This window comes from Chanos chanos, chromosome 6, assembly GCF_902362185.1.
Source record: "Chanos chanos chromosome 6, fChaCha1.1, whole genome shotgun sequence".
Classification (NCBI taxonomy): Eukaryota; Metazoa; Chordata; class Actinopteri; order Gonorynchiformes; family Chanidae; genus Chanos; species Chanos chanos.
The window spans coordinates 20563182-20578080 of record NC_044500.1 but is presented as its reverse complement, the minus strand read 5'-3'; the positions used below and the strand labels follow the sequence as shown (position 1 = coordinate 20578080).

The following is a 14899-nucleotide window of genomic DNA, read 5'->3' as shown; positions in this document are numbered from 1 at the left end:
TAGATGGAAAGTTATCGGCCATCAAAGTTGCCTCAAAGTGTGTGTGTACTTTTCGGAGCCGTTGTGTTCATTGAATTTTAGCTGCATTTGAAGTCCTTTTGCTTACTATTTAGAGCGAAAAAATTGTTTACCTATTGACGATTGCTCTGTTGCTCCAATGCACAGCGCTGTTCTAAATGTTCTCAGTGTTTTTGTATTGTTGTTTTATTGTGTGAGAACAGGATAAAGAGACAAAATTCCACGAAAAACATATTAGCACGTGCGGTCCGGTGGTTAATAGATCCAAATATGAGCACAATAGGAATACATGCTGTAATAAGTGTAATAATCATCACCTAAGAACTATCACAAAATAACTGATAATGCTGATAACTGATAATCCTTTGCGTGTCCATTGATTTGTATGTCTTGTATCAGTGTCCTAGTAGCGTATACTTCCAGAGCAAACAATCTTGTGATTTAATGTAGGAGGAATGACACAAACATCCTAGATGTGAAATATAGCCACTGGCAGATCGGACCACATCGTTCTTTGTCATCAGGGAAGTTACGTGGCTTACGTGACTTGTCTCAACTCCTCTTTTCGAATCAGTCATTTGAACATGGATTGAATGGATTCCACCTGCTTGGAAAAGTTAATAAACTTTCAGTTTTAACTGTTATGTTTAATGATTTTTGACGTTTAATACTTTCTTAACTTTCTTGGAGCATACTGAATTCGCAAAAATATTGAGGCGATAACCTCTTCCTGGGATTCCGAGAAAATATTTGATAACAGCATTGAACAACCAGTCCACCTCTTTATCTATGAGAACCTCTTGTCATTTGAAACAACATATAAGAGGGCACATCTGTTGATTGGCAACGCTGAGTCAGTTCAGTCATTCACCTTTTTTTATCCATATTTTCGGTCTTATTACAGCCACGTACATAGCGAGCCTTCAAATTCATTGGGAGGCGCCCTTTTATTCCCTAGGAAACTACGATGACGTATATAAACCCTCCTTCTACTCTGAAACCACAGCTACCAGTGATCTAGCGGCCATTATATTAAACAGCATTCGAACGTAGGAGTCGGATATTGAGTCAGAGAACACGACGATAATCATAGACAAACGTTTGCGCGTTAGTTTTGGTGAACTGCTTTTTTAAAAACACATTTCAAGGCACTACACACGCTTTTTGTAGAAACTTAGATTTTAAATTTTGAATACATACATATATATCACATTTGTCATACGCCTGTTTGGTTGCTTCATAGCAGGCTACGTGTGGTTCATCGCATTCCGAACGTCTGACTAACCAACGTAACGCGAATTTTCTTGCTGTTTTTCTTCAACTGTTGAAACATCTTTTTAGTTAACTTAGAAGACGTTGTTTTAAGAAACTCGGTTCTATTTAGATGGCAAGCTTCCCAGATTTTGTTAATGAAAATGAAATAGGTGAGTTCCTGTTTTTTTTTCGTTTCTGTACAGTGTTTATAAGCATGTTGCGTTGTGGGGGGGAGGGGTTTGGCTGTCTACACGTTATTTTATCTCCGTGTAATATTTTTATACATCGTCTGTGGTTCTAGATGTTTGCATTCCATTTAGACGTGAGTCATTTTTTCAAACCCGTTCTCAAAGGCTGTTTTGGGTTTTTTTTCTCGGGTAACTGACTAGTTAGCAACATCTTCGTTAACATCAGTTGCCTATAGCACTAACTGGGTATTTTAGCTGTCATTAGTGTTCGTGTGGTAGTTAGGCGGCATTTGAGATTTAGCATCCGTAGTTCACTTTTTCCTGCTTTTATAGGTCCCATTGCGCTATTTGCATTATTTATACCATTTTTTCCATACCACTCAGTCGACTCTGCTCGTTTCTTAGGAATAGGTTACTTTGTGCATGTCCTACTTCCACCCTCCCCCACACTCGACCACCAGCGTCTCTCGTCATTGGTGGGATTGGTGCAGTATGAGTCAGACGTAATAGCAATCTATGAAAACAGTCCATATGCAGAAGCGTCAATGATTAACTCACGGAAAACGTGTCCATTGCTTTATCTCTTAGCGCTGTTGGTAGTGAACACAGGTTTATTGTCATTCTATAGTTATAAAATAGAATCACTTAAAAAAGTTGGCTGTTAACTTGCTGTCATTATCAAAGACACACTTATACATAAAGTCAGGCAGGGTAAGAAATGCACGGCTTACAGACCTTTTTTTTCATCTGGTCACACAGTTTAATAAATAATTCAAACTGTTAACGTCGTGCAGCGTGTGCAAAGATTTAAATATCCGTGTGGTGGTGGTTGTTGGTGCTTTTATTTCCCCCTCAATTTCCTGTTTGATTGTTATGTTGAATGCTGGAGTTTGAATTTAGGAGTCCACTTCGAAGTTTGTGTAACCTGTCACCTCCTCTTCACAGGTAAAGCTAAGTTCATAGGTGAACTCTTAGCTCCAGCTGCTCCCTTTGACCAAAAATCCGGGCGGGAAACCTGGACTGTGGCATTCGCGCCAGATGGTTCCTATTTCGCTTGGTCACAAGGGCATCGGATTGTGAGGCTCGTACCATGGGCAAAATGCTTGGCCAACTTGTGAGTATAACTTCTGAGTTTTCTACTGAAGCAATTTCTGTTCCTGCACCTGCAGACCCCCTAATCTGCACAGTTTAAGCGCCCCCCCCCCCCCCCCCCCCCCACACACACACATGTGCAGTGTTCTGTGCCCCCAGGAAAGATACAGTGAACCATTTAGTTTTCTCTTTCAGCCCACACATACTGTTACTGCATTAAATGTGTGGGTCTAATTCATGATACGGCCGCAAACAGTGGAACGTGTTGTTGTGTGTGCTGGATCTTGCCAGGTATTTGCTCGATGTGCGTGTGATCAAGGTGCCAAGAGTTCAGGCCTTTACAGCAATGACAAAAACGTTCCCACCAGACATCTCGTTTTACCGCACAGCCTGAAAAGGCACTATAGAGGACCAAGACAGGCATCTCACTGTGACTAGCACAGATTCAGCCCTGCACAATGAGACACACGGCTTCACTTTGGCTCAGAAGCTCCAGGGTCAGCACATCTGCCGCGTAACATCTTTGACTGGGTTCAAGTTGGGCAACAGTGCTCAATGTGCATGGTCTCCAAGTCCCTAGTGACGATAGTTTAAAAAAAAAACAACAACAGTAACTCTCCTCATGTTATACATTAAACAGATTCTGAAGTTTTATGGAAACATACAGTGGCAGTATGCAGTCAGGTGTGTTGCAAAAACAGTCAAAAAAGGAAAGAACCGACATGAATTCTGGTTTAATCTGTAATCCTCAGTATAATCTTTAATTTAAGGGGCAGTGACTCTCCATGGTATGACAGAACAAAACAAACCACCTGTGGACTGAATAAAAAGGAGGAAGTGTTCTTTTTTTTTTTTCTTTTCAGTAGGGTTACTCTGCCTCTGTGCTGAATTCAACCTGTCTCTGAGGCTTGTGATCAAAACAGTCTGCGGAAGGTGGTTCAATGCTTGTCAACAGTGATGAGGCTGTTATCCCATCAGATACTGTATTGTTCTGCTACAGAAAACAGTGCCTTTAAGCACTGTGTCTTTGTCCACTGGAAAACAGGGTGCTGCCAGTTCTCATCTGTTGGCAAAGTAATTGAATTAATTCTGGGGGGAAAAAAATTTGTTTCTATAAAAACTTAGGAAAAAGATGGCTGTCTCAGCATTGAAAAGTATTATCTTCAGGGTTTTTAAATAATTAGATTCAGAGCCCTTAGCAGGCATTTGGGACATGGGACATTTAAAAACATCAGAATTAGATTTATTTTCCTAACTGCTTTATTTATTTTTTGCTGACTGAACGTTTTCCATTTCGTCCGCTACATCTCTGCATGGAAAGCTGGAGGTCTCCTTAGACACTGCTCCAGGCCTGATTGTGTTTATCTGGCTGTGGAATTTGTCAGAAGTTTATTTTCTCTCTCTTCTCCCAGTAAGAGCATAAAGCGACCACTGTGTGTGTGAAGGCTGCCCGGGGCCACGTGGCACGCATTATCAGCTGCCCGTCCCCGCTGCGTGCCCACTGGCCGCATGGTAATGCCCTGTGAGAGACTCTCAAACAACACAGCATTGTGAACAAGCTCAACAGCCACTCCAACTCTCTTTTTGCCTTTTAACTCTTTCCTCTTTAAGGAAAGAAGAAGGGAGCTCTGTCACATGACACGTCGATAGCAGTTATTACCAGCTCTGTTTAATTGTTGCACTATATTAGCTGTCACTCTCAACCCATTTTCTCTCTCTCTCTCTCTCTCTCTCTCTCTCTTTTTGAGGTAATGCTTAAGGCTTTATCTCTCTTTTTTGAGGTAATGCTTAAGGCTTTCTCTCTCTTTGTCTCTCTCTCTCTCTCTCTCTCCTCTGTTCTGTACGGTGTTACATATACAGTGTATCATTTCTGTGTCATTACTCAGCCATGCTTTTCATACCAGTCATGTCTCTGGCCTTACTGAACTCTGGTCTCTCTCCCTCAGCACTGTGGGAAAGGAGGAGCGTTCGCCTGGAGCGGGGCCGCGGCGTCTGTCTCGACAGAACAGTGACGGGCAGCTGTCGACGGGTGAGCTGCGCGAACACACCATCGACTGCGGGGACATTGTGTGGGGCCTGGCCTTCGGCTCCTCGGTTCCCGAGAAGCAGAGTCGTTGTGTCAACATCGAATGGCACCGCTTCAAGTTTGGGCAGGATCAGCTACTGCTGGCCACGGGCCTGAACAATGGACGCATCAAGATCTGGGACGTTTACACAGGTGAGGTCGTCTGTAGCCCATCTACTGGCAAATACAAAAAATTACTGATATTTCGTTAAACAGATCCAATCTGGAATCTGCATTTTGTGGATTTGAGAATAATCCTAATCTAATCCGTCATTGCTCACTAATCTAATCTGCTGTGACATTGTCTAGCTGCCATAGCAGCACTGCAGTTGGGCTCTTGTGGCCTATGCAGGAGGTAGTTTTGGGTGTTTCCCTTTTTCTTAGTTGAAGTGATCCGTGCATTAGAGGAAAAGGGGCTAATCCCAAATGAACGCTGTTATGATTTGCTGCCCAGTTTGTTGCAGAACTCTGCTTACAATACCAGCATTGAGGAAAAATGTTGTCATGTCGGTTGTTGGGTCACGCGCCCCGTTCCTATGACAGAGTCCTCTGGTTTGCTGTGTAATCTCTGTAACAAACCCCTAATAAAGATTTTGTTGTTTGCTTGTTTGTGCCTCTGTCTGCCAAGCCATGTCCTCTCAGTGCGCAAACGATGAGAACATGACTCTGTAATAACTGAGTGAAGAGAACACTGTCTGTTTTTTAGTTGAAGTGAAACAAGGTCACTCTGACTCTAGCCCTTCTTTTTTTTCTCCTCTGCCTTCAACACCCCTGCGCGCTGGCTTCCTGTTTTCCAGCCCTTATGCTGGCACCCATTTTCTCCTCCCAAACACTGGGTTACATAAACTGCTGACGTCCAAGCAGACGCAAACCATTTTCCTCTTGATTTGGTTTGGGGTTTTTTTTGTTGTTTTTTTTTTTTACCCACTTTCTCTTGATGTACCTGAGCATAGTGTTTGCTCTGAGGCTGCCTACCATGGACGTCGACCTTTCCGATGTGCGTGGCCTGACTTATCCTCTGCTGTGTTGTCAGTGCACTGTCCCACAGTAGACAGTGCCCTTTAACATTCACTGGACCATCACTGCACCTTTTCAACCCACTGAACTCAACCCCCCCCCTCTACCCCCACCCCACCGCCCATTTTGTCCTCACACACAAAGAGAGAACATGGTAAAAAATTCATTGCTTTATTTTTGGTGGGATATATAATATTGTGGTGTTTTTACTCTTTGCACAGACTACAGGTCCTGCTCTGTTTGGGGCTTCACTTTGCTTTGCTCGCTTGCAGAAACAGAAAGCTGGCAGCTCTTGGGCAGGCTAATACTTGCTTGCCAGTTGTGTTGAACATGGATTGAATCTCTGGGAGATTTTTGCAAGGGAGGCTGGTCCCCTTCACCTGCTCTGCCATTGGCTACTGCCAGACAGCTGAATCTGGGTTACAGCGGTGAAATGGATCCCGCCCACCTGCTATTTTATCTCCTGGTCGAGCCTCAGGGCTTGTGAGCTTATGTCAGCCAAAATGAGAGCTTCTCAAACGAGAGCAACATAATGGGCATAAAACTGTCTTTCATCTTGCTTGGTTAGTGTATCTTAAGGATTTGATCATTTATTTAACGCGTGGTACACACACCTGTAATTGGCACAGGGAGTGAATATCCTTCAGATGTGTTTTGACAGGCCGCATTAAGACAAATGAATGGAGATGTTTGAACAAAAGCGTGCATGACAGGGAATTAGTTTGGATTAGTGTCTTTAATCTGCTCTTGGCTCTCTTTCCTCTCTTTGTGTCTAAGCTTAGGTGTATAAGTAGAGCTACTCTCTGGGTCATAAGAGCTGTTTTTCACCTCGCACTGAAGTGCCTTTTTTGTTTGCTTTGTGCAGTTTTTTTTTCCCAAGGAGATTTTCTGTAACAGTGTCTCTATGGCCTGTTTTCTCACCCTCACAGTCTGTCTCTCTCCCTCTCTCTCTCTCTCTCTGTCTCTCTGCCATGGTCAAACTCTTCACCTCTGCATTTTCTCTCTCTCTATCCTGCTGAGGGAAGTAGAGCACAGCAGTAGACTCTGCTAACACTTTGTTGTTGGTTCTGGCACTGATATCAAACACATGCAACACCCAACATGCTCATAGCCATCTGGAGCCCCAAAATTACTCATATCAGTTATATGACGCAATTGGCAATAGATATTTGCAGATGCTGCGCCTCAAGCAGATAGATTGATGTATGTGTATATTTTACATATTTACCTGTCTTTGTCACTTAAATGTCAGCTGTTTGTTTTTCTCTCTCTTTTTTTAGGAAAGCTTTTGCTGAACCTGATGGATCACACAGAGATTGTTCGGGACCTCACATTTGCCCCAGACGGCAGTCTAGTATTAGTCTCTGCCTCCAGAGACAAGACACTACGGGTCTGGGACCTCAAAGACGATGGTAAGAATATACAAATAAATGCATTCTTCAGGGGGTGGGGTTATGACTACTGTCTATTTTATCTATAATATACGTGTGAGGCTGAGAGAACACACAGTACATATACAGAATGAAGCCTAGGTCTGGAGAGCTGAGATGTGAAAGTGTCTCATTCTACAAAATATGACCTTTATGCCTGGAAACTTGGACTTGCTCAGGAAAACAGGGCAAACACAACGGCCCACGTTGTTGGATCTGGGTGTTTTCATGTGCTCTAGCTCAGAATCCAGTGGAGTGTTTACGTCCGTTCTGTTTGGGTCTCAAACAATACCCGTCTCTCCTACACAGCCGCCCGCCTCACATGATCCATGCTCCGTCTGCCGTGAATCCCCCGCATATCTGACACAGACAGAATGAATGTGACACTGTTATGTGTAAGCAAATCACAATACAGGCCAAGTTTTCACCAAAAATATCTGGAATGTCAGACAGAGATCGTAAAGTGCACTTTGAGAAAGACGCGTCAGGTTGATTTCTCATTTCCCCATGTGTTAAAGCATGTACACCGTGAGTTAGGGGCTAGAGCCATCCTCTGAAACCAACACTTCAGTAAGAGTAAGAGAAATGAAAAGTTGTCAGAGAAATGAAGCCCACATACAGGTCCAGAGGTGTGCACTTGTTGTCCTGTGTAATAAGGGTTTGTTTATTGTTGTGTAGGTAATATGGTCAAAGTGCTGCGGGGACATCAGAACTGGGTTTACTGCAGTGCCTTCTCTCCAGACTCCTCCATTCTGTGTTCAGTGGGCGCGGGAAAAGCGGTACGCATCACACGTTCCTTTATTCTCTCTCTTTCAAACTGTGTTTGCTGCTCTGTGTGCTATTGCTTGTGTCTAGTTCTGCAGTGACCAATCAATCAGAGTGTAAATGAATTGTATTGACATACTGCTCGGTGTCATTGTAATCTATGGAACCCTGCCTATAGAGTCTTTTTTCTTTTTTTTAAGTTTTTTTTTTTTTTGGTCTTTGTTTGTGGAAATGTTAGCTAGCTGACTGATGGACAATATGCATGTAGTGTACACAGATGCACTGACCATGGCATTGCAGTTGAGTTAATTCCTGTTCCCTCATTTTAAAATCCACCCATTCTAATCATTAGTAACTTTACAAAGGCTGAAAAGTGGGTGTCACAACCTTCTTATGCATGTCTTCATTTTAGCCCTAAATAACTGACATTCCTTGTTCTGAACCAGTGAAAACATAATGACAGCTTTCTGTCATATCTACCATAACTAGTCTGAAAAGATCAAAGGAAAAGCTTGGTGGTTTCTTGGAAACTGCTGACGTCCTGCTATATTTGTTTGTTTTGGGGTGTAGAATGGTTGCTATAGTGACCAGCACGCAAAGTCCATTCAACCATTCAGCATTTGTGCCCTGAAAACAGCTTGATACAAACTTTTATTTCACATTCACAGCAATACTCTTAAAAAAGAAAGAAAGAAAGAAATCAAGATTATTTCACTCTATAAACACAACGAAAAGAGTTAGTTAACCCCCCACCCCCCTCCATGAACAGACTGTAGAGGTTGTACTGTTAGGTTGTGTTATGTCCATAAGTGTCTTGCTTTCCCTGTCCCAGGTGATGGCAGAGCTCTGTGTGTGAGTGGTATTGAGGGAAGCGCCGCGCTGACTTTGAGCAGCCGGTGCAGATGGTGGGGCACGGCAGCCATCGCGCCCCCAGCTGGACGCACATGTGCCCGTGCCCATGCCCGTGCCCGCGTTGCAGGGGCATCACTTGCTCCTGGCTGCATAAAGGGGCCCTCCTGTACGTAGGTTGCTGCTCCATGTCTGTCTACCTCCGCTGTCGCAGTTCTTCCTCTCTTTTTTTTTTCATTTTTTCTTCTTCAGTTAGGAGAGAAAAAGTGGAGAAAATGTGATAACTTTTAGGAGTTGACTTTATCTGGCAGTGAGCCCCTCCCCCATCCCACCCCCCCCCCCCCCCCAACCTCTTTCCTGTCTGTCATCAGTATTTTTAATTAGCGGTCGCACCACCATCCCTCACCCTGCCTGCCCCCCCCCCCCCCATCCCTATTCTCCTCTGTCAGTTTAACAGGACTTCAGTCCATTTGTGTCTCCTCCTCTGTGCACACAACAAGAGTCATTAGATCAGACAGCCGCCCGTAACTCTAACTCATAGCTAGCTCTCGACGCCCAAAGCATTCAGAACTGCGGCGGGTCTTGTTTGTTTCTCTCTCTTTCTCTCTTTTGTAATGGAGTTAGCCAGGAAAGGATCAGCCGCATTGTGGGCACATTACATGAGAAATGAAAGGGCTCTTTGTGCTCTCGACAGACTGCATAACGTCTGTTTTTTTCCCCACCGTAAGTTAGCCAGTGCCGTCCAACCGTACGTGTCTTTTTAGCTAACTCCCCATAGCTCCATAATCAGCCAAAGCTATAGGTCGCACCATTCCAGGTGACGGTATACATTTTGGTGGAGAAAAATTGAAGGTTAATAGAATATCTCTGTGTGGCAATAATCTTTTCCAGATGACCGAACCCAGCCAACCTTAGTTCACCCCTAGTCAAATAAGACGCACACACTGCTCCGGCGCCCCGCTAGGCAGTTCCTCGCCGACTGCGCCAGTGAGAAGACGAATACCTGATTGACCAGGTGCAAAACCATTCCGCTAAAATAAGAAACTTAAAAAAAAACTACAAAAGGCTTCTGCCACGCGCAGTACTCCGCCGCATCGTTGTCATGAGCGAGTCGTTCACATGGAGGTTTGAACTCTGACAGCGGTCTGGAGCATTAAATAGCCCTTTCGTCTCATGGTGCTGTTTTTATGAAGAGAAAATGGAAGAAATGTAGAGACCGATGTCGCAGCCCCCAAAACTCACGCTGTCTTTTACATTAACTTAATTTGTAGCACGACATTTAGCGACTCTAGTGGAAATATGTGTTTTGCTCCAGTGCAATGTTACTAGGGCTTGTGTTTATGAAAAGAGCAAGAACGTGGTGAAAAACACACAAATGAGTAGAGATCATTAGAATCCAAAAAGCTTAAAGACCAGATGAGTTATCATAGTCGGACTCAATGGTTCAAATAATTCTAGCAATCTTCTGAACAATCAATGTACAGCTTTTCTGCTTTACTTGTTTAATATGAAAACAGAAATTTGGTTAGCTGTGTTAAGCATGTTTCTGAATGCCATGCGTCGTGCTGGAGCAAATTAGCCTTAGCTACACCTTTGGCTGAGTTTGAATGAAAGAGTGTCCTCTTTTGTCACATGTTCCTGTTTTTTTTTTGTGTTTGCCAAAGGCGTCAACCTTTTGGCCATCAAATGTTCTCTTCTCTTGCAGTCTCTCTTCGTAGGCTTCCGCCGGCGGTGGAAACCTATTGTAAACACAAGTGAACTAAAACTCTGAAAGGGGATACCAGTGGAGTAACATATTGTTACCTTAAGTTACTACCTGTTTGTATATATATATACATATATATTTCTTTTCCACTTTTTGAAGTAATTCATGGAAATAAAAAGAAATGTAGCATTTTTAGTTATTTTGTGTAAACCAATGTATAATTCTTAATTTGTAGTATTTCAGCTTTATCATTTTAAGTTTAAAGCTACACATGTAATAGAGAACTATTGTTTTTTTTAATTTTACATTACGTAATTTAAATATTTAACAAACTCTTTATAAATGTTACCAACTTGGTAAAGACCAAAACAGTGGCTTGTGACTTGCATTTTTAGCTAAGCCTTGCTGTTTGAGAAGCATGTGCTGAATTTTCCTTTGGTTTGTTTGTAATTATTAAATGACACTGAGCATTAATTGATGTTGGTGTTAAATTCCAGTTTAAATCTCATTGCCTGATTTGTGGTATTATTTTGATTTTCCGTATTTGGCTTACTGTGGGAGCTGTCTGTGTGTCTGTGTTTGGAGCATGCTCAGTCATAGTGCTATAACCTTGCTTGTCTTGCTTTGGCAGGTCTTCCTGTGGGATATGGATAAGTACACGTTGATTCGTAAGCTGGAGGGTCACCACAATGATGTGGTGTCCTGTGAGTTCTCACCTGACGGCGCCCTGCTGGTCACTGCCTCCTATGACACCCGCGTCATAGTCTGGGACCCTCACGTTGGCACTGTGCTACTGGAGCTGGGGTGAGAGGGCTTTTATTCTCCCATCTGTTCTATTGATATCACTCTCTCTGTCTCTCTTCTTTCTTCTTATTCTGTCTCTCTCTCTCTCTCTTGCATTCCTGTTCTGTCCTTTTGATTTTGTCTTTGAAAGCACTTTTTTTTATCAAACTGTTCCTTTGTGTGTGCATGCGGAGCAGGAATATTGACCTTGTGTAAAGGTCTATACAGATGTCTTATCACCTCTGTCTGCCCCCTCCCCCACCTCCTCCCCCTCCAGGCATCTCTTCCCCCCACCCTCCCCCATATTCGCAGGCGGTGCAAACGACCGCTGGGTTCGTTCAGTAGCGTTCAGCCACGACGGGCGCCACATCGCTAGCGTTACCGATGACAGGTATGCTTACACATCTGACTGGTGGATAACTAATTCCTATCGTTTTGATGTTCTAACATGCTGACCTAGCGACCTGTTTCAGTGTGAGTGTGTTGTGCTGATAGACGGCTGGTCAGGGTAAGCGGAGCTGCCTTCTGTTGTAGTAATGTGTTTAGTTAGAAAGCAGAGGGCTGAAAAGGGTTCATGAGGGGAGTGTGTCTTTTGTTGCTGGATCTCCCATTGGGGAGATCACATGCCTCTCACATGACTCCCATTAATCATTGGGAGGCGCCCAGGCCTCTGTGTAGCCAAGCCGAGCCTCGCGTCCTGATTGGTCAGTGCCTGAGTCTGCTCAGGGTGTGTGTTTTTTTTTCTGCTGTGCTTGGGAAGAATGAGGCAGTTTGTGTGTTACAAAATGGCTGACAGAAAAAAAAGTATCTCTGACTCATCTACAGCAAGTCTGACTTAAAATGTTGTCATAATCTTTTTTAAGTTTTGTAAGACAAACATTTTTCATTTCTGCAGTTTTTTTTGTTAACAGTAAATGGATGATAAATTGAGACCTATCTGTGAACTGTTAAAACTCTGCTGTGTTTGTAGGCTGGTGCGGTTTTGGTGCATCGATGAGAAGTCTCCTCAGGCCATTGCCCCTCTCACGAATGGACTCTGCTGTGCTTTCTCCACGGACGGAAGCACCCTGGCTGCTGGGTAGGTCTCTTTCTCTCTCTCTCTCTCTCTCTCTTTCTCTCTCTCTCTCTCTTTCTCTTTCTCTCTCTCTCTCTTTCTCTCTTAATGCAGTTTTGGTCTGTCTGTCTCTCTATCACTCACACCTTCGTCCATAGAAACATACACCAAAATGTCCATCTTTGTTTGTTTGTTTGCAGTTTCTCTCCTTTGTATATCACTCAGTGAGTGGCACTTAAGAAAAAAAAAAAGGTGTCACTTCTCTCAGACTCCTCTCAGATCTTTGAGATGTGTGAAAAGTTCTGCCTTCTGCCAAACTTGGCTGTTTCCTTCTCACTTGTATCTATTCATAGAAGAGATACAGCCGTGAGAGGAGAACCAGTTCTGCATGGTTCTCCACATAGACAGGTTTTTTTTTTTTCCTGAGTAATGGTTTGCATACAGTTAGGTGGGCCGCACCCATTGTACAGGCTTGCTCCCATTTTTTTCTCCCAGTTTATTCTAGCTTTTTCTGCCAGTCAGGGCTCCTTCAGTTACATTGCTTTCACCCGAATGTTACTTCTGACTGAGCTGTCCGTCTGTCTGTGTGTCGTCATGAATAGAAGCCTTTTCTGATGTGTATGCTTTTTGAACTGGTGTATATAAGAATAAAAATCACAATTCTCTCTAACATGAAGTATTATTGGGAATGGTTAAAATGACTTGGGTAATGTCCCTGCCCTGCCTGCTGGGCTGTAGTCACTGCACTCTGTCACAAGGCCAAGTGGAGAGACGGGGCACGGTGCTGTTACTGTGCAAACAGCCCCGTCCTGCCCATATGTAAATATCAAATATCCACAAGGTCCTGGACTTCTGTTTACCTTTCTCGCGTACTGTTTGTTTAATTTTTATCTATTTATTTTCTCCCTCTGCAGGTCCCGAGACGGCAGCGTGCATTTCTGGGAGTGTCCACGCAGCATTGCCAGCCTACAGCACCTGTGTCGAATGGCTGTCCGCAGAGTCCTGTCCACGCAGCAGGTCTATAACCTCTCCATCCCCGCCTGCATGCAAGACTATCTGGCCTACAAGACCATGTAGCCCACACACACACACACGTGCACTGCTGCATGTACGACTCAAACCAATGAATATCCTTTCTTAAAAAAAAAAAAAAAAAAAAAAGAACAGGCAAAGAAAAAAAATCACATAAGCAAAAACACACAGAAAAAAACAACAAAAAAAAATCCGTTATTTGCTATTCATTCAGACCCCATGCTGTTCTTGATGTGAGGTCACTGTTTTATATTTATTTATTTTTGTAAGATTATTTTGTGCGGTTGGGAAGCGTCCGAGTTGTTTTTGCGTGCTAGTTTTTGTAAAAGCATTTCTGAAGGCATCCCACACCTGACAGGCCTTATGGTAGCCGTCTGTCACCTCTGTCTGCTTTCTCTCTCTCTCTGGACTGACTCAGAGTCAACCACCAAATCTGCTCTATAACACGCATGATTCAACTTTAGAGAAATGTTTCCTGTATTGAGAACAGCTTATTTTTGACTACAGAGGGGAATGAATGAGTAATAACGCTTTGTCAAAATGGTGCTTTCTCCATTCTAAAGGGGAGTAGAGGACAGAGTGGGAGAATCCCTATTCTCTGGCCGTGACACAAGGGAGAATGAGGTGTGTGTGAAAGAGAGTGAGTAGGTTGAGTGTTGCAAGCTGCATAGTTTCTGTAAGGGTTTAATTTGGGGTTAGTGTGAGAGAGGAGGGGTATGTATGGATTGAAGAGAGTGTGTATTTGTGTGTGTGCGTAGGTGGCTGTGTGAACGCCTCCTGCTGTAGGAGTGTGTTTCAGTAGTTCAGGAATGTGAACCAGTGCCTCCCTTTTGTGCCTCTTTAGAATCTCTCTCCCAGTGCTTCAGCCTCAGTATCTTAAATGTTGCCTCATTTTAGACTTGATTAAAAACCCACTTTCATAAAAACAAAGTCTTGAACGCACGATTCATGGCCTAATCTCTCTCTCTCTCTCTCTCTGTCTCTCGTGGCAAATTGTATATTTCTACCTGTACAGAGATTTGTATAGACACTTATGTGCCCAAATATGTGAGTATGGTTATGTAAATAAGTCCAGGCCTTTTTCAGTGTTGTAATCTGCTGCTTTTTTTGGGATCTGAGAATATACTGTATAATGCTTGTTATACCAGTGTGTTGACAATTCTCTTATAATGTGAAAAATCTGTAGATGAATGAGGAGTGTTTTATATTGAATAGCAATGGAAGTGTAATCTCAGCCTCCTGTAGAAATTGCCAGGCTGTGGGTGGAATGTTCTAGAACGGCTGTTGCTGTGGCGTAAAACCCCGTCTGATGTGCAGAGTCACTCCTCCACAATTATATCATGGTCCTGTTGGCATCCAGGCTTGTAGAGACATCCTGCGCTGTTCAGTTTCTGATGCTGTACAGTAAAGTCACTAACTGTCTGTACCTGTGGAAGCTCAGGACAGCTGTCAAAGCTCCCTTTATTTTAGCAACAGGCCACTAGTGTTTTGGCTACTCAACTCAATACAGAGGGACTTAGCAGAGGCAAAGGAGAAGAAAGAAAGGAAAAAAAAAAAAAAAGACAGACTAAGTTTGTAAAGGTTTGTAAAGATTTTCTCATCTACCTCCTAGATTTTGCTGGAGTTACCTGTTCACAAGGAGGGAGG

At 43.3% G+C, this 14899-nt stretch overlaps 1 protein-coding gene across 3 annotated transcripts; it reads left to right on the top strand.

Moving 5' to 3' along the window:
- The first annotated feature begins 1050 nt into the window (after positions 1–1050).
- Positions 1051–14899, top strand: wsb1 (WD repeat and SOCS box containing 1). 3 transcript variants are annotated; one of them, XM_030776918.1, is made up of 9 exons: positions 1051–1442; positions 2406–2574; positions 4499–4770; positions 6915–7046; positions 7743–7843; positions 11015–11187; positions 11444–11557; positions 12137–12244; positions 13135–14899. In XM_030776918.1, exons 1-9 carry the CDS (start codon positions 1403–1405, stop codon positions 13295–13297), a joined length of 1272 nt encoding a protein of 423 aa, XP_030632778.1. In that variant the 5' UTR covers positions 1051–1402; the 3' UTR covers positions 13298–14899. The 3 variants fall into 3 exon arrangements, with proteins under 3 accessions (XP_030632778.1, XP_030632779.1, XP_030632780.1); XM_030776919.1 differs by lacking the exon at positions 11444–11557; XM_030776920.1 differs by lacking the exons at positions 2406–2574; positions 4499–4770.

Excerpts from the sequence above, each read along its gene's own strand:
- wsb1 (XM_030776918.1), top strand. The coding sequence starts at position 1,403 with ATGGCAAGCTTCCCAGATTTTGTTAATGAAAATGAAATAG. Across the intron at positions 2,575-4,498 it reads GCAAAATGCTTGGCCAACTT|CACTGTGGGAAAGGAGGAGC; the intron begins GTGAGTATAACT and ends TCTCTCCCTCAG. Across the intron at positions 4,771-6,914 it reads GATCTGGGACGTTTACACAG|GAAAGCTTTTGCTGAACCTG; the intron begins GTGAGGTCGTCT and ends CTCTTTTTTTAG.